General features: G+C 44.2%; 1 protein-coding gene across 1 annotated transcript in view; it reads right to left on the minus strand.

The window, feature by feature from the left end:
- Window positions 1–368: 368 nt before the first annotated feature.
- The window catches only part of BFSP2 (beaded filament structural protein 2), a 74,184-nt gene continuing 56,040 nt past the window's right edge, over window positions 369–18,512 (minus strand). Inside the window, exons 5-7 of the mRNA XM_081569818.1 lie at window positions 5,282–5,413; window positions 2,875–3,095; window positions 369–678 (exon numbers count right to left, since the gene is read on the minus strand). Coding sequence (XP_081425944.1) covers window positions 675–678; window positions 2,875–3,095; window positions 5,282–5,413 — 357 coding nt within the window. The 3' untranslated portion in view covers window positions 369–674. The remainder of the gene's footprint in view (window positions 679–2,874; window positions 3,096–5,281; window positions 5,414–18,512) is intronic.

Consider the following 18,512-nt stretch of genomic DNA (forward strand, 5'->3'; position numbering starts at 1 on the left):
TAATTCATCTCCCACAGATTTAAACTGAAGTTCCCTTTAAACTGATTGAGGGAGGTGCTCTGCCAACAGCAGTGAAATGTGGGTGTCTGCACGTAACTACTCACCCTAAAGACACCTGAATGCTCTGTGATTACGCTACGTGCAGACCCCCTCTAGCAAGAACATTGTTTTTTCCCCCAATGGTGGCAGTCTGGTACGCTGAGCACAACTCTCACCCCAGAAGCACATTTATGTTGATAAACCCAAGAGCAGCTGACCCTTGAATAATGAGGAAGATGGCATCATGCTCCAGGACCCTTCCAGAAGCCTTTAAGAATGGCCCCATGAGGGAGGGCCAGGTAGATAAAGTGATATCCATCTCTTCCTGATAGTGGGTTGAACAAGGTGGGCAGACTGGAAGCCACACACAAAGCATTTATTTGAGAGGGGCAAGGGAGGTTGCTCAAGCTACAGACTACTTGAATTAAGGCAGCAGGACCTTCTCCAATTCCGGGAAGCTTTTCAGCTCAAGCTGAACCAACCCGGAAATCCAGCTTGGGGTGGGGAGTGGGAAGGGTGAGGGGAGTTGGGGGTTGGGGATGTAAGGGGGTGGGGGTGCGAATTCCTCAGGGAACTTCGTTGGTCACTTGGTGAGGAAGGCAGCATTTTCTTCATGAAAAGAGGGTATTTCTCCATTAGCTGAAACAAACAAAATCCCAAAAACACATTTGAGTGAGAAAAGCCATGGATGATGAAAATTAGTAAAGAAATCACAATAGGATTACAGAAAAGGTAGATGTTTCACAGAAAGAATTTGGCCTTTGGAACAAGACAGTTTGGGTTTCAACTCCTACCTCCACGGTTATTAGCTGTGTGACCTTGGTAAATGACTTAAGCTCTCTTTGATTTTGTTTCCTGTCTGTAAAATGGAGATAATGATGTGGTTCTGGCAGAGTTTTGAGGAGAAATGAAGATAGCGTAGAGCTTGAGACTGTGCTGGCACATAGCAGGCACTCACTGAATGGAGTTCTTGAAGTAAATTTAACTTATCTTGTTACTTTTGTTTTTCAGTTATTCATACGCACCTGAAAAAATTAGTGTTGTTACAAACATCTAGCTTTTATAATCAACAGAAATCAATCCAATAAAAAGATAGTTGGAAACAGGAGCTGGATGACATGTTTTTCATTTGAAAGGAGTGAGTGTTAGGTTGCTTCCTGGCCCTCTTACCTTCTAAGAAGGGGACGGTACAGAGCACAGTGAGAGCCAGGACACCTGGGATCCGGTCCAGCTCTGCCTCCCCGTGTAACCACGGGAAAATCTTTTTCTGCTCTGGACTTCTTATTCTCTCTGGAATCATGAGCCGTTGTACTACATAATCAACAAGTTGTCTCTTAGCCCTGCTCTTCTATTTCTCATTCAATGTGTGCCATAGAATGGACCTCGGAGGGCAATATGAAGATATAGAATTATGATGAAAGAAAGGCTTGAATTTCCTTAAAGAATTGGCAAGGAAGCTGAGCCCCAAGCCTCATGCCTATGCTTCAGGGTATCCTTACCCATTAAAAAAGTACTGCTATATGCGTATATATATATACATATATATATACATGGTGTATATGTATATATACCACACATATGTATATATATGTGTTATATATGTATATGTACCTCATACACACATAAATGTATATATACCACATAAACACATATATGTACATTGATGTACACATGTCATTCCCAGCCTCTCATCTCTGTCCACTATGGAGGTTGGAAAAGCTAAATAGTTGCTTTCCCAGCTTCCCTTGCAGGTAGGTCTAATCATGTGAGCAGACTCTGGTTAATGAGATAAAAGAGAAAGTCGATTGGAGGCCTTCTCAAAACATTTTCCCTTCACTGAAAAAAGGAGTGAGTTATGCAGGGACAATCCCTTCTGCTGTCCCCTATTCCCTCCTTCTTCTTGCCATGCATGAAGTTATGCTGTCTGGAGCTATGGTAGGCATTTGGCAACCATGGGTGACAAAGATGAAGACAGGAATGGTAAATCAGAGGGATGAAATGAGCTGGGGACCTGACTGACATCACGAGCAGCCTAGCCTACCTCATTTCTGAAACTTTCAGGTGAACGTGGTTTATGCCCTTGCTGCTCAAAGTGTGGTCCGTGGACCAGCAGTACAGGCATCACCTGAGAGTTCTGTCAGAAATGCAGAGTCTCAGGTCCTGTCCCAGACTTACAGAAGCAGAATTTGCATTTTTAAAAAGATGCCCAGGCTTGGGAAGTTTCAGGAGTGTTGGTTTATAACTTCATTAATTAGGACTTACTACATGCAGCAGAAAACATTGCTAACAGCTACCATGGTAGTATGAGGTATGTGTGAGCCATATAGGTGTGTCTATAGGTGTGTGTCTATATGTCTGTATACATGAATATATACTGACATCTACACATATATGTATACACACTTAAGTATATACTATATATTCATCTATATATTGTGTTGTTGTTTAGTTGCTAAGTCATATCTGACTCTTTGCAAACCCATGGACTATAGCCCCAGTCTCCTCTGTCCATGAGATTTTCCAAGCAAGAATTCTGGAGTTGGTTGCCATTTCCTTCTCCAGGGGATCTTCCCCATCCAGGGATCCAATGCTTGTCTCCTTCTTGGCAGATGGATTCTTTACCACTGAGCCACCAGGGAAGGCAAATACTTATGTATCTATGTACATATGAATGGAAAAATCCTGGGAGGACAGTCAGGCTGTGGGAATTGAGGGGGTGTGTTGGGAGGTGATTTCTCCTTTTTACATTAATTACTTCTATAGTATTTGAGAAAATGTTTAATCGAGACCTGTGAGTACCTACCCCTCTTCTAACAAAACTGAGCAGAGACGCACCTGCTCTCCTCGCGGTCCAGCAGCGCGTGGTAGGACGCCACATCCCGCTGCAGCTGGCATTTGTGCGACAGCAGGTGCTCCCGGGCCTGCAGCTGCTGCTCCGCCTCCGCGCGCATCTCCCTGAGCTCCGCCTCCAGCCTGCTGACCACCGCTCCCAGGTTCTGCAGCTCGATGTCGTGCCAGTGCTTGGCGTCGTGCAAGGTGTTCTCCAGGCCTCGTTTCTGCAAGAGAGGGAACGCGGGCCAAGCCTGAGGCCGAGGGCAGGCCCTGGGAAGAGGGAGGCGGGCAGAGCAGTGGCAGGGGCTGGCTTCGGCCCGGTCTGTCTGTTTCTCCCAGGACGATTACCTTGACCGACTGAGGTGGCTCAGTGGGGAAGTAATGAATCCTCCTGGGGAGGCCAGAGTCTTGTTTAGTCTAATTCACTGATCCTTCCTATGGGGGTGGAGGTGGAGAGGAGATGAGGAAGAAAAAGAGAGGAGGGAGACCAGAATGGGGAGCCCATGAGACAGAATGATGAGAGAAAATGAGAGGGCGATGAGTGAGAGAAGGGAGAGAGAGAAAAGGAGAGAGAAATACACACACACACAGACACACAGGAGGCAGTCTGCAGGTGTTTCTTCAAAGAAATTTTGCAGTCTTCTCCCTGAACTGCCTCCAAGCCTTTTTGCTCCTGACTGCTCGCCCTCTGGGCCCCTTCCTTCCTCTGTGAACCCCCACTCACCGTCCTGCTGGGATGCTGTCTCCTCCTACACGCTTCCCACATTCCACAGTCTGAAATAACGTCTCCGGTCTCTATACCCTCAGCCTGTCTTTCCTCAGTGTTTCGCTAGCACACTGTGCTAGTTCCTCTTCCCCAGCTGCCCCTTCGCCCTACCCTTAGCCTGTCTCTCTCTGAGCTGAGCCGCACGGGTTGGTCTCTACCAGACTCACGACTTGGTCATCTCTGTGGCTGACTCCTGCGTTGATGTGTCCAGCACAGACTTCTCCCCACCCATACAGACTTGCTACTGAGGTTCTTCCTAGAAATACACACAGGTTGTGGGCACTTCAAATCAAGGTGTTTAAAATGAAGCCATTGGCTTCCTTCCAAACCTGCTGTCCCTGCCTCTCCTCTGCTCCAGCTGGGGAACTCAGCAGGAGCTAGAAACCAGGGGAAGATATGCCCCTGATCCTGCTTCCCTCCCACATTCAATGATTAGAGTCCTGCCTCTTGTATATTCTGAAACATTTTCCCATTTGTGCCCCCTCTGCTCCAGCCACCAATACCCTGGATGGATGCTTATCACCTCTCATCTGGAGGAACCTCTGTGGCCTCCCAGCTCATTTCCCCTGACTGTAGTTCCTCCTCCTCTGCACCGCAGCCCTGCCCCCACCCCCACCCCCACCCCGCCACTAATAGCAGCCACGTGTGCTGTCTAAAGCCCAAATCTGCTTGTATCCCCCTCCTCCTCACATGGCTGACTCCTATTCACCCTATATCCAAGATTAGAGGTCACCTTTCTTAGGAAACGTCTTGTGCCTGCCACCACCAGGCTGGATTAGGGGGTCCCTTCTCTGGGTTTCACAGCTTCCCAAGCACACACATACACTTGAAGTGGGCTGAGCTTCTTAGGAGCATGTCTCCTCTAGCAGATGCTGAGCTCCTTGAGAGCAGGAATCTGGTCTCTATAGCCCCAGCGACAAGACAGGACCTTGTACACAGCAGGTGTGTGTGTGTGTGTGTGTGTGTGTATTGCCTGGATAGCAGCACTTGTATTATGGTTATACTTACTGCCCTATCTCCCCACTAGACTGAAACTTTCTTCTCATCTTCCCATATACCAAGCCCTGCAAACTGTAGGGCTTTACTGACCAGTAAACACCCTTAATAAATGGTATGCATCTCTTTAACAGTTTTTAGTAGTTCTAATTATGTAGTTCTATAATTTAGAATCTGGCTTTTTATATGACACATAAGAAACAAATATCTTTCTAAATTGGACCGAGTCTTGTTGAAACAAGTTTCTGTACTCTCTTTTGACCATTGTGGCTGAAATGGAAGATTCTTGGTCAAGATGTCATCTTGAATCATGACTACTATTAATCAGAGACCACCATATTATCTTATTTAAATTTTCCTACCTTTACAGGATATGAGAATGTTGAGTCAGAGTCCCATCCTAGGTATGTCTACAGGTGGCAAAATGTGATTAGTAGAAATAAATGTAGATCAGTGTCTGATCTGGTTATTATTTGCTGGTAAGATCTGGGGTGCTAACTCTACCTACTACACTTGGCATTCAGATGATCCTTTGCAGGCCTCAAAACTCTCACGTGCTGTGAGATGGGAAACCCATATGACTACAGTTAGACAGTCGATAGTTAAACTTGACACAGGAAAGGCCAGGACTGTTCCTGGCCTACTCACCAGAGCCCGTAAGGACTCCGTCTCAGCCTGCAGGCTCTGGATTTGGCAGGAAGTGTTGTGCAACTCCACCCTGAGGGCTGCAGCCAGCTTCTCTTCCTGGGTCTGGGCCCTGCGAGCCAGTTCCGCCTGTTGCTGTGGAGAGTCAGGAGTGAGCAGGGAAGCCACGGCCTGAACCCGTTGTTCCCTCTCACCCTCTTAGAAACAGCCATTTGATTTAAAAATCACTTTTTTTTTAATAGGTGCCCACATTAACTTGTATTGCAAAACTTAATTTGAACATATAATGCATGCAAATAGAATAAAATACAGAAGATTTTCTAAAGGATATATAGTAGAAAGTCACCTTTCTTCCTGTGCCCTAATTACTTCATACTGTTTCTAGTTTCTTATATCTCCTACCAGAGCTATTTCACTCATTTATAAACAGATGCGTATGAGCATCCCTCCTTGCTTTGGTACTTAATATATTTTTAGAAACTATTCTATAGGAATACTTGTAGATCAATTACATTCTTTTTAAGGGTTGCACGATTTACCTTGCTTGGAAGTACTGTGATTATTTGGAAGTTTCCCACTGATTGACACTTACCTTGTTTCCAGTGTTGGCCTGTATGAACAATGATGCAATCCCTCATTTTCCATACATGGGGGGATCGCTGAGGGGTAAATTGCTGTAGTGAAACTACTGAGTCAAAAACATGGGCATTTCAGACTTCTCTACTGGCTCAGTGATTAACAATCTGCCTGCCAATGCAGGGGACACAGGTTCAGTTCCTGGTCTGGGAAGATTCCACATGTTGCGGAGCAACCAAGCCTATGCACCGTAACTACTGGAGCCCTTGTGCTCTAGGGGCCTGCGAGTCACAACTACTGAGTCCACATGCTGCAACTACTGACGTCTGTGTGCCTAGAACCACGCTAAGCAACAAGAGATGCCACTGCAAAGGTAAAGTGGCACCACCGCAATGAACAGTAGCCTCAACTTGCCACAACTAGAGAAAGCCTGTGTGCAGCAATGAAGACTCAGTGCAAACCCCCCAAAATTAATTAATTAATAATAAGAAACCCAGCGCTAAGGGGTCATCAGAAAGGATTAAAAAAAAAGTAGGCGTTTTAACCATGATAAATTTTGGAAATTTGAACTCCCTCCAGCGTTGCAATTGTCCCATACCTTCCTCCAACAAGGGGTGAACCAACTCGACCTGATAGCTGCTGTTTTCCTGTAAAAATCCATCTGACCACCACTGTGAATACAGGGGGAAGATCTGTGTTTCTCCCCAGAGCAAGATGGACATATTCTGATTCCCCCTACATTCAGGAGAGCGGGTCACTGTTACTTCTCTTTGCTGGAGAAAAGGGAAAACACCAGAGTTCTCCCTCGTGTTTCTTCAGTGCAGTCTGATGAAAGGTCTCTAAGTCAATAACATAGGAGAAAATAAACTGCTTTCTCTCCTAGGTTACTGGCTTTCTGAGTTTCCCATCTTGACCACATATGAATTCTTATTTATACAATTATGCACAAAGTGTCCAACCTAATTGACTGGCTAAAAAATCCCAAATCAAAAGGCTCACATCTCAGTAGCAGTTCTGCCAATTCTTGCTGTTTGAGGTCTATTAAGAGCTCAACAAAAATGTCCATTAAATGCCAGGGAGCAGCTGAAGGACAGCAGAACCCATGGGCCCAGCTCTGACTAGTTGGCCCATGGCTGTGTGTCTCTGGCCCATTATTCAGCCTCTCTGAATTCCAGTCTGCACCCACAGAAGGTGTTGAGTGGGGAATGATAATCATATGGTGACTGCCTCCTGGGGTCACTGTGAGGCTCCCATCAGTTATGCATGTGGAGGTTTTCAGAACCTTAAAAGTATGCAAATTTTGGCTCTGTATATTTTCCGTATGTAACAAGGAATAGTAGCTAACAAATGATTTTGCAAAAGTCACTATAGTTGAATACTCCTAATGATAACTAATGGGCTTCCCAGGTGGCTCAGTGGTAAAGAATCTACCTGCCAATGCAGGAGACACAAGAGATGCAGGTTCGATCCCTAGATCAAGAAGCTTCCCTGGAAAAGGAAATGGCAATTCAATCCAGTATACTTTCCTGGAAAATTCCATGTACAGAGGAGCCTTGTGGGCTACAGTCCATGGGGTCACAAAGAGTCAGACATGACTGAACTATACAGTAGTTTGAAATCAGCCATGGTGAGAGTACTTACACCATGGAAACTGGCAAACACTACAAATCAGGGATTGAATTATTGTTTTGTTGATTGTACAGACTTAAGAAAGGGATGCAGAAAGTGTTAATAATGCAGATTAAACTTAAAAGTGGGTCATGTCTATAGCTATTGCATTGAGAATCTCACAAAAATTAGAGGGACTATTCTTCCAGTATTTGAAAATTACTATGTGATTCACAAAGAAGTCACTCACAGCATTGATGAATGAACTCATTAAAGTCAATGAAAATATCAACCAAAATTCATAGCAGAGTTTTCCTCATTCATATGATGTGAATGACTTTTTGTTTAATTTGATATTAATAATCAAACACATTTCTGATTTTGTGACACTACAGTTGATGACAGAAATATTAAAATGGTTGGCAGATTTTGTAAGAAATAGCAAGTCACACTGAAGCTATAGGTTCTAATGGAAAAACAAAGTATTTTATCTTAAAAGTTGTTATTTTTTAAATTACATAAAGAAAATATCAACAGGAACTTCTATGTTACTTCTAAGTAGTAATATGAATTTGACTGGCACATAAATACATGTGTTTGCATTTCCCTGCAGAGAGCAGTTGGGAAATGTCAACTGAGCATGAGTTAGAGCTGGGTGCGAGGGGAAGTCCAGTCCCATGGAGGCACATTTCAGTTCCTTGGTGGGCAGGTCTAGGGTAAAGCTGCTGGCCAAGGAATGAACTGCCCCTCTCCTCCACTCAGATAATGTAGTCTGTGGTTCAGTGGTACACACTGAACTGGTCTCTGGAGAGATGAATCACCATGTCTCAGTTTTATTAGCAAATGGTGTACCCAAATGTTTCCCAAGTATTCTTAGACAACTAGCATGGTTTGTCATGTATATGAATACTTATTCAACTGTTTTTATTTGAATCAATTTACTTTTTCTTTGTAAATAAATGTCTTTAAAAATGTGATCTGCAGTTAAGTTCTCAAATATTAATGTGTGGCCGCATCATCTGGGAGACCTTGTGAAAATGCAGATTCTGAGTCAGGAGATCCTGAGTGGGGCCCAGGAATGTGCATTTGAAACTTCCATGTGATGCCTGGTCCATGGAAACAAAGTTCTAGGTTGTTACAGAAACTGATAAAACTCTATTACTTGCCAAAGATAAAAGATAACTGAAAAGTCAATAAAATGAAAACAAGCCACTGTTTTGTATTCTAACAAATGCTGCTTGCCAAGCTGCTGAATCTCAAAGCTGGCTTTCTCTTTGTTGAAAGGTGGAATTAATAAATATAAGGGAAGTGTTAGTGACTTCCCAGCACTAAACGGAAACTTTCTTGCACCATTTTTTAAATTAAGATGGAAAGAAAAAGAAACTAATTTGATCCCTATGGGTTTAAATATTGTTTTATATCACATCTTCAACATTCTCAAGAGGAGAAGGGGGTGACAGAGAATGAGATGGTTGGATGGCATCACTGACTCAAAGGACATGAATTTGAGCAAACTCCAGGAAATAGTGAAGGACAGGGAAGCCTGCTGTGCTGCAATCCATGGGGTCACAAAGAGTTGGACACAACTTAGCGACTGAACAATAACGACAACCTTCTTAAATCAGCTTGCCACAAATGATACTTGCCCTTCATATGGGAACAGTCAATTATTTTAACTCACCTAAAAGTATAGCGTGTTCTTTTCCGATGGCTTTTAGATTTATGTTGACCCAACACCTCCAGATTTCTCCAAACAGCAGGTGTGTGTTTCTAGCCCCTGAGCATGGGAAGGGAGGACCTTGATCTGTGGTTCAGTGCCATTGCCAGGTTGTGTGCTGTGATTCAAATATGTTGGTCCCTAGGCTTGCAAACCAGCTTGAAACCTTGGCTCCACTGTGCAGGAGCTGGGCTACTCAGGTTTGCGCTCCAGCAATGTTTTGGGGTCAGGAGAACATATTGGCATTTTGGAATATGGTAAAAAATTTCAAATTAATTTTTACAAATTGGCTTGGTGTTGCACATGAAGGATGGATGTGAGAGGAAAAGAGCAGCGGGCTGTCAAGGAAGTCAGAATGAAGAATTGGATGATAAAGAGCCATCCAATTGGAGGGGAAAAGAGCCATCTCCACACCCCACCCACTTTGCTGATTAACGCTGCCATTGTTCCAAACACCCTTGGCACTTGGAAAGGTGACTTGGGAGTGGTGATTGTGTGGTGTGAGAGGAAAGTGAGAGTTTAAGAGAAGGCCGAGTGTGGGGAGCAGTGACGCGGGTCCCAGCTGAGCACTCAAGGGTGAACATGTGCAGTCTGCCTTTCCCCGAGCGGTTGCTGCGTGGGCTCTGGAGTGTCACAAGCTCTCTGGGGTTTTCAGCTGGGGAATAGCTTTATGAGAGCATCGCTCTGCCCACGTCCTTGCTCATGACCTTGCTCTTAAGCTTCTCAGATCTCACAAGATTACACTGACCTCATTATGGTCACTTTCATGGAGAAAGGGAAAGCAGTGGCTTCCTTGGAGAGGCAGGGGTTTCTGGTCTTGCTCCACAGAGGAATCTTATGCCTGGTGGGCTACACTCCATGGGACTCTCAAAGAGTCGGACATGACTGAGCAAAACAAACACTTTCATTTTCACATCCACAGGGAAGGCACAGAATTGTGGTCTGGAAAGATCCTGACAGAAGCCTAGCATAACCTTTTGGTTCCTCAAGACAAAGCCCTCCCAACCTCACACATGATATCACTTGTGCTCATCCTTAAAAAAGAGGATGAATCAAGGTCTCCCTGCTCCCCAGCTCCCCACCCACTCCATGTGATCTGTCTGGGTCAGCCTAGCAGTGAAGAATGTTGATTCTATAGTCAGAACATGTGGTTTGAATCCTAGCTCTGCCATGTCCTAACTGTGTGATCTTGGGTAATTTATCTAACCTCTCTGTGCCTCAGTTTCCTCCTCTATATAATGGATGAAATCACAGTATCTATCTCAGGTTAGGAAGATGAAATAAGAACAGGCCTGCCAAGTGCTTTGGACACTGTTTGGCACTTGGTAAACCCTTAATAAGCTCTTGCCTTCCTGGCTCGGCTTACTCTGTCTTGCGGAAGAGTGGTCTTTCTGTCCACTGCCTCCCACCTGCTCCCCAGCCAATCTCACACTAGGATTAGCACCTTGTGTGCAGGAACAACTTCTTACTCACTCCTCAACTTCCACCCCCGGCACCTAAGCTGGTTTTTACCTCTAGAACATACCCAACGACCTTTATTTAAGGTCAACAATGTGTCCCAGGCACAGGTTTGGGACTACAGTAGAGGAAGATCTACCAGGAATGGAATTAAATCAAATCTCCTCTTCATTAGGAGGACTAGCTGTCATTATTATGATTATAAGGCACTTCATAGTCACAAGTGTCATATAAATGCTATTCAGCTGAGGAAAGCTTTTGCCAGGCAGCTACCCCAGCCAGATGTAGGATTTACTAGGGAGAAGGCTGGATGCCACCCAGGAGGACTTGGGTTCTCCTTAGTGGGAATTAAAAAGAAGTTCTTGTCTCCCTCAGTGAAACATCAACACTGGCAGAAGAGCTGGGCTGGCCTGGCTGAGCCAAGTCTCTTCTTGAATTTACACAAGAGCTGTTTGGCTGCTGAAGGTGCTCTCTTTAGGGTACAGGAGCAATTCACAGCCTCAATTTGGCAGCAATTGAAGCTGCCAAAGGAAACCCATGGGAGGACGTGGTCTGGCAGACCCCTGCCTTCTTGGTAGTGGGCAAGCGCGCCCGCTGATGAAAGAGGCAGAAGAGGCTCAGGAAGGAGGAATATTCTGAGGAGAAAAATAGATATTTCTTCCAAAAGTAATTATTGAAAAAGTTGAAATGACAGCATTTTTGCTCTGGTTCATAGAGATCACCCCATTCTTAAGAAGGCTCACCTCTGCTCTGCCCCTGCCAGGAGACCAAATGTTGAATACAAGCCACCCTACCTTAATGTCTCAGGGATTTGTGTTGTCTTGTCTTTGCAGATCTCTTGGTTTAGAAGATCCCTATGCTTTTCTTGGGAAAGAGCTACTGTTAAGAAATATCCAAGACAGCTTTGAGATCAGCAGAATCAGGTGCCAGGAAGGGCCAAGAATTGAAGCCAGGGACTTTGTGTCCACAGCACCAAACTCAGGGCCTGGTGCCTGGTTTGTGTTTGACAAATGGTATCTGAATGAGTGAGCGGGTGAAGATTTCCTGGTAGAAGGTGTGAGGACAAGGTTGTAATGGTCAGTGATCCCCTGATAGTCAACTGGGTGTTGACCAGTCGTGGGGTTGAAAACACAATATAGGAGGTGAGTACCTGGGCACGCCCTCTACAACACCTGTGATTGTGCTGGATAGTCAGGTAAAGAAAAGGGTGAGACAGTCTCTTCATCGTTTCTACTCTTGACTCTCCACACCTACCCTCAGCCGCACCAGCTGGGTCACACCACCGCAGCACACAGCTACAGGAACCAAATTCTGGCCCTGGCTCGTATACTAACACTTCTTTACAGGCTAACAACAACTTGTGAAAGCTAGCTGGAACCACCATAAAGTAAGTAAAAAGACTAGTGACAGGGAGGTCCCTGGTGGTCCAGTGGTTAGGACTCTGTGCTTCCACTGCCAAGGCTTGGTTTATTCCCTGGTCAGGAAACTAGGATCCCACAAGCCATGCAGTGTGGCTAAAAAAAAAAAAAAAAAGACAAGTGACAAGCTAGGAAGATATTTGCAACTTATATCATGGAGAATTAATTATTTCTCTAATGTACAAACAGCCACTACAAACCAGTAATAGAGTCCAAGACCTAATAAAAATGGGCAAAACATATGATCTGATAGAATACACAAAAGCAAATATGGATGAAATTTAGCCATGATGTTCCACCTTCCTCATAATATGACGAAGGCAAAATAAAAGTATACTGAAAAACCATTTTTACCTATAATATTGGCAAAGATTACAAAGAGATGATAGTGTGAGAACTCAGTCTTGATGAGGATGCAGGGAATATATATTCTCAAACATTTCAAATGAGAATTGTTATAACCTTTACGGAAGTTTATTTGGCAATGTTTATCAAAATTACTGATGCACATAATTTTTACTCCAGCAATTCCATGTCTATAAATTTATCCAATAGATACATTTTTATATTGGGAAAGGAGGGACATACAAAGTTAGTGACTAATCATTTATAATATTATAGGAAAGATTGGAAGCCACCATTCATCAACAGGGTGCAGGTTAAATAAACCCTGGGATACACATTAGCTGGAACAAAGGTTGGCAACTTTTCTGTAAAGGGCCAGATAGTAAATGTTTTAGGCCTGGCACACCATATGGTCTCTGTTGCAACTACTCAACTCTGCTGGTATAATGCAAATACAGCTGTAGACAATATGTAAATGATGAGCATGGCTACATTCCAATAAAACTTTTTTTGTGGAAAAACAGGCAGCAGGTCAGATATTGCTTGTGGGCCACATTTAGCTTTGTTGCCCTCTGTGGTACAATATTGTGCAGCTAAGAAGCAGTATGTTACAAATAATACTATTTGTGTAAAAAGAGAGAAAATATGTACATATTTTCTTGTATATGCATAAAATGTCTGTGAAAGGGCACATAGGAGAAGGGTAACATTTATTGACCCAACAACAAAGACTGGGTGCCTGGGACATGGGGGAGGTGACACGATTCACTCTTCATTATTTTGTACATTTTGAATTTTGAACCAAGTGAAGGTATTAGATATTAAAATGAATAAATAAAATAAGAAGTAAAAGTAAGCTGGGTCTCTTTTCAAAGCTGACTCTGTGGTATATTATGAGGTTTAGAAACGCTATATGACTCCTCTTCAGTGCTTGCTGTGAGGACTTATTTCATGGAAGAGCCATTGAGGTTATAGCCAACCCGTCAGCACACAGGGACCCCAGATTACAGATACTCTTGGAGTCTACTCTCCCAAAGGAACTCCCCTAGTTGACTATCATGGCAGGACCTTGTGGAGCTTCTAATTTCCCATCTTGCAGCCTAGAGCAGGTGACAGTTGAGTGCCAGAAATGCATTTAATCCAAGTTCATATACCCTAGAAAATATTGACTCTTCCAGGTAAAAGCAAGCAAAGAAAAGGCACAGGCACAACAGCTTGTATAAAATATCTATTCTCACAGGGAAAGCTACTGTTTGTGAATACAGATGACATGGTGACATGTCATCCAAAGCTTCTAGTTGCTCACGGGTAGATCTAGATCCATGCTGTCCAGTATGGTAGCCACTAGCCAACACATAGCAATTGATGTAAGAAGTCATAAACAATAAATCAAGAGTTCAGGTCCTCAGTCGTGTCAGGGACATTTCAGGTGCTCAGTAACCACACACGACTGAGCTGCCTCACTGGACTGCAGCACAGGTTACAGAACAGCCACTCCCCCCACCTGCCCATGGACATTTTCATCCAAGGACACCACTCCAATCAGTCCCAGTGTCTTCCCCAGTTCTAAGTTAGCAACAACCAGAAAACTCACAATTCATCTCCATCTGTCCACCTCTCTTCATTTTTAACTGTCTCCACATTTTGTCATCCTGACTATTTGAGGCATGATGGTTACAGCACAGATAAAGTGTCTGACCACAAATGCCTTAAACTGATCTGAGGCAGGGCAGGAGGCACGGGAGCAATCTATTTATTGTGGAGTCCTTGGCCCCGAGGGTCTCATCAGAGTGCCACCCCCCACATTAAACAAGCCTTTGATTATTGTGCACATCACCCAGCTGCAGTGAACAAGGGACAGAGATGCAACTTCTAGGAATTGGGAGGAGGGCCTCCAGTTCCATCAAGGGCAAACTGAAGTGGTTAAGGTCAATCTTTCAATCCCTAAGCAGCCTGACTCAGAAACTCTGGGAGCCCTTAGTCTGCAGAGTGGCCCCATTTCCAGGAAGACCACACACTGTAAGGAAAACATCAGGTGGAAGAAACACCTGGGATTATATATATCATGATGGACTGACACTGACATAAAAGGCTATGCATGTGTGTGTGCTAAATCTCTTTGGTTGTGTCCAACTCTTTGTGATACTATGGACTGTAGCCCGCCAGGTTCCTTTGTCCATGGGATTCTCCAGGCAAGAATACTAGAGTGGATTGCCATGCCCTCCTCCAGGGCACCTTCCTGACCCAGGGATCAAACTCCCACCTCCTGCATTGCAGGTGGATTCTTTTTACCACTGAGCCACAGGGAAAGCCCACAAAAAACTGTAACAGACATTTAGGACTACATTCTTGAAGGTGTCTTTTTGGCTACCCAGAATATCATTTTCCTGTTGATGATATGATGCTTGAAGTGTTTGTACCTGTGAAAGAAAAACTTAGTAGAAACAGCCTGGTTGCAGGGAAAACAGAAGCTCCCAGCTCTTTCTCCTCCTTTTCTCCCTTTCTGCTTGCTTTCCTTTCTTCCTTCCTGGTTGCAGAAAACACATTTGTGAAGTGGGAATAACAATAGTTCCTACTTTTGAGGCCTTTGTGAGAACTGAATGAACAGAAAGGATGTCAGAGGTCTAGCCAGCACAAATGGCCTCACATGGTTATCAGTTTTGTTTTTGAATTCTATTAATAGTCTTCTAACAGTGATGGACAGATGACTTCAATGCACCCGTAAGTTCTGCAAAAGTTTTAGGAAGAAGAGCACTGTGGGATCTTAACCTAGCCAAGGTCTGGGTCGAGCATATTTGCATTCAGGACTCTGTTTTGTCACTCTACAGAGTGGAAATATCTCAGCACATGAATCTAGGAAACAGGCAAATAATAGTGACCCTGCTGGATTTCCCAAGGTGGTCTTTTTAAGGTCTGCTAGAAGGAAATGGCAACCCACTCCAGTATTCTTGCCTGGGGAATCCTGTGGACAGAGGAGCCTGGTGGGCTGCTGTCCATGGGGTCGCATAGAGTCGGACACAACTGAAGCAACATAGCATACATGCATGCATTGGAGAAGGAAATGGCAACCCACTCCAGTGTTCTTGCCTGGAGAATCCCAGGGACCAGAGGAGCCTGGTGGGCTGCCGTCTATGGGGTCGCACAGAGTCAGGCACGACTGCAGCAACTTAGCTGCAGCAGCAGCAGCAGTTGCAGACTGGCAGTGTGTTCCATGGCTAACCAGGTGGTCTGGAGGGTGGTATGGCATGCTGTTGGAGGTTCTCAAAGTATCCCCAGATATCTTGAGTTGGGTAACGCGTCAAACAGAAAAGAAAGGGCCAGACTTTAAAACACTCTAGAAATTCTCTGGACCAACCTGATGCCCCAGTCACTGAATCATGCAACTTGAGAAGCTCCAAAAACTGGACCACCGTAGGAATGTAAATTGATACAGCCACTATGGTAGACAGTATGGAGATTTCTTTAAAAACTAGGAATAAAACTACCATATGACCCAACAATCCCACTACTGGGCATATATCCTGAGAAAACCATAATTGAAAAAGACACACATACCCCAATGTTCATTGCAGCACTATTTAAAATATCTAGGACATGGAAACAACATAGATGTCCTTCAACAGATGAATGGAAAAAGAATTGTGGTACATATATACAATGGAATATTACTCAGCCATAAAAAGAAACATATCTGAGTCAGTTCCAATGAGGTGGATCAACCTAGAGCCTATTAAACAGAGTGAAACAACTCACAAAGAGAAAAACAAATATGGTATATTAACGCATATATATGGAATCTAGAAAGATGATACTGATGAGCCTATTTGCAGGGCAGCAAGATCCCCTGGAGAAGGAAATGGCAACCCACTCCAGTATTCTTGCCTGGAGAATCCCATGGACGGAGGAGCCTGGTGGGCTACAGTCCACGGGGTCGCAAAGTGTCGAACACGACTGAGCGACTTCTCTCTCTTCTCTCTTTAATGGAGACGCAGACATAGAGAACAGATTTATGACATGGGGCTGGAAGGTGGGTAGGAAGGAGAGAGTGAGGATGAATGGAGAGAGTAGCGTGGAAACAAATACACTAACATATGTAAAATAGATAGCCAGTGGGAATTTGCTGTATGACTCAAAGAACTGAAACTGGGGCTCGGTGATAACCTAGAGGGGCTGGATGGGGTGGGCAGTGGGAGGGAAACTCAAGAGGGAGGGGACATATGTTTACCTATACTGATCCATGTTGATGTGTGGCAGAAACCAACACAATATTATAATTATCCTTCAATTAAAAGTAAATAAAGAAAAAAAACTGGGCCACTGAGGTTCTCAACTCTTTAACACCATGACTAGAGAGAACCTATCAGGAACTTCTTTACAAGCTTTTACCGATTAAGAGTTGGCAGGAAAGTGGTAGCAGATGCTGATAGCATCCACCTTGACTCCTTAGGTGACACGTTAGTTCTCCCCAGCTTCCTTCCCACTGCCAGATTCTGCACCTGGGAGCTCTCTCTGAAGACTCCGAAAGGTCACTCTGCTAGCAGATGTCAGATGACTGACAGGAGAGGGTATTACTACCCCAGCTTCCTTGTCTCTCTTATATTCTTTACTGTCCCCCAGACCCACCATGGGGATGCTCCAGTCTCTCACAGTGGGAGCTGGCTGGATAGTGTGTTCTTTGTTGGTTCACTTCTCTGCTTCCTGCAACTTTCAAAGAAACTACCTACACTTCAACATTTGTCTCAGGATCAGTTTCTGGGGGAATGTAAATGAAGACAAATTAATCATGTCAATTAATTTTTAGCCTCTCCAGACTGAGAGGTAATTAAATACATGTCTGTATTCTCTCTGCAAAAAGTTTTGAAAGCAGTGTGTGCTAAGCTATTTCACATTTAAGCTTTCCTGCCAAGAAACCAACAAGAGATGTTCAGGCTGGACAAAAGTCAGCCCCTGAGGGCATGATGGCAACTGACAAAACTATTTATTGGAGGACTTTTGGCTGTCAGTTCTGATTGCTGTGGATGATTAGAAGAATTCACTCATTCTGCAAATATTTTCTGAGCTCCGCCTCTCTGCAAGAGGCCCACTGGAAGCATTGGCCAAAGTGAAACAAATACTGTCTGTATTCTCTGAGATGTAGCTTTCAGTTTACTCTATTTAAAATTTAAAAAACTCTAATGGATCTGTTTAGAATTAATGTTTGAATGACTGTTGGGCTGATGATGATTCTCAAGAGGGTAAGGGATGAATAATAATGAGCAAATTTTTTCTTTTTCACGCGATGCACAATTTATTTCTGTTAATTACAGTGCCCCTCCACCCTTTCCCAGAGAGATAATCACTATGGTGTGGTAAGGACCCCGGGGGTGTTGGGACAGAAGCAAGTTTGCAAACTGCTGGATCAGTATGATTTAGCTTTGGGAACAGGGCCAAACAGAAGTGACAGCCCAGTGCAGAGAAAGGGTCCCTGGACCCAGAATCAGGAGAGCTAAACAGTGGTGTTACAACCAACTGTGTGACCTCAGGACATCAACTACCCTTTCTGGGTCTTAATCTCCTCACCTCTAAAATGAGGGAGTGGGACAGATGTTCTCTAGGGTCATTCATTGTAAATATTCATGAGTCCCCTAGGAAACAATGGACCCAAACCAAATCTATGTTTTGGTTTCACTTTCTCTCTGTGTTGTTTCACCTCTCACGATTGTGGAGGCTGTATTTCAATGGAGTTACTAGGCACTATTTGCTGTGGAAATTGTTTGTAGTGACCTGGCCCAAGGAGTTGAAAGAGGAGGTGTTGGAAAGGGGTAGAGGGTAGAGAATTTTCTGGACTGGAGAACTTTCTGGACTGGAGAACACTGGGGGATCCACATTTGTGAAGACCCTGTGGGGAAGTTTCCTGTTGCTATGTGGGGGCAGGGATTGAGAAGGGCTGAGAAAAGAAAGAACAGAAAAGGCCTTCCTCATTTCCTTTTGGTAGATTTGATCAACCCATGGTCCCCAACCTAGGCTATGTATTGCAATCATCAGTGAGCTTAAAAGCCAGGAAGTCCCTCTCCTTCTGATTTAATTGGTCTCAGGTCTGGGTATTTTTGAAAGTGCTCTGAAATAATTTTGC

The sequence above is a fragment of the Giraffa tippelskirchi genome, chromosome 2 (genome assembly GCF_054371585.1).
Source record: "Giraffa tippelskirchi isolate mGirTip1 chromosome 2, T2T-mGirTip1v1.2.pri, whole genome shotgun sequence".
In the NCBI taxonomy this organism is placed as follows: Eukaryota; Metazoa; Chordata; class Mammalia; order Artiodactyla; family Giraffidae; genus Giraffa; species Giraffa tippelskirchi.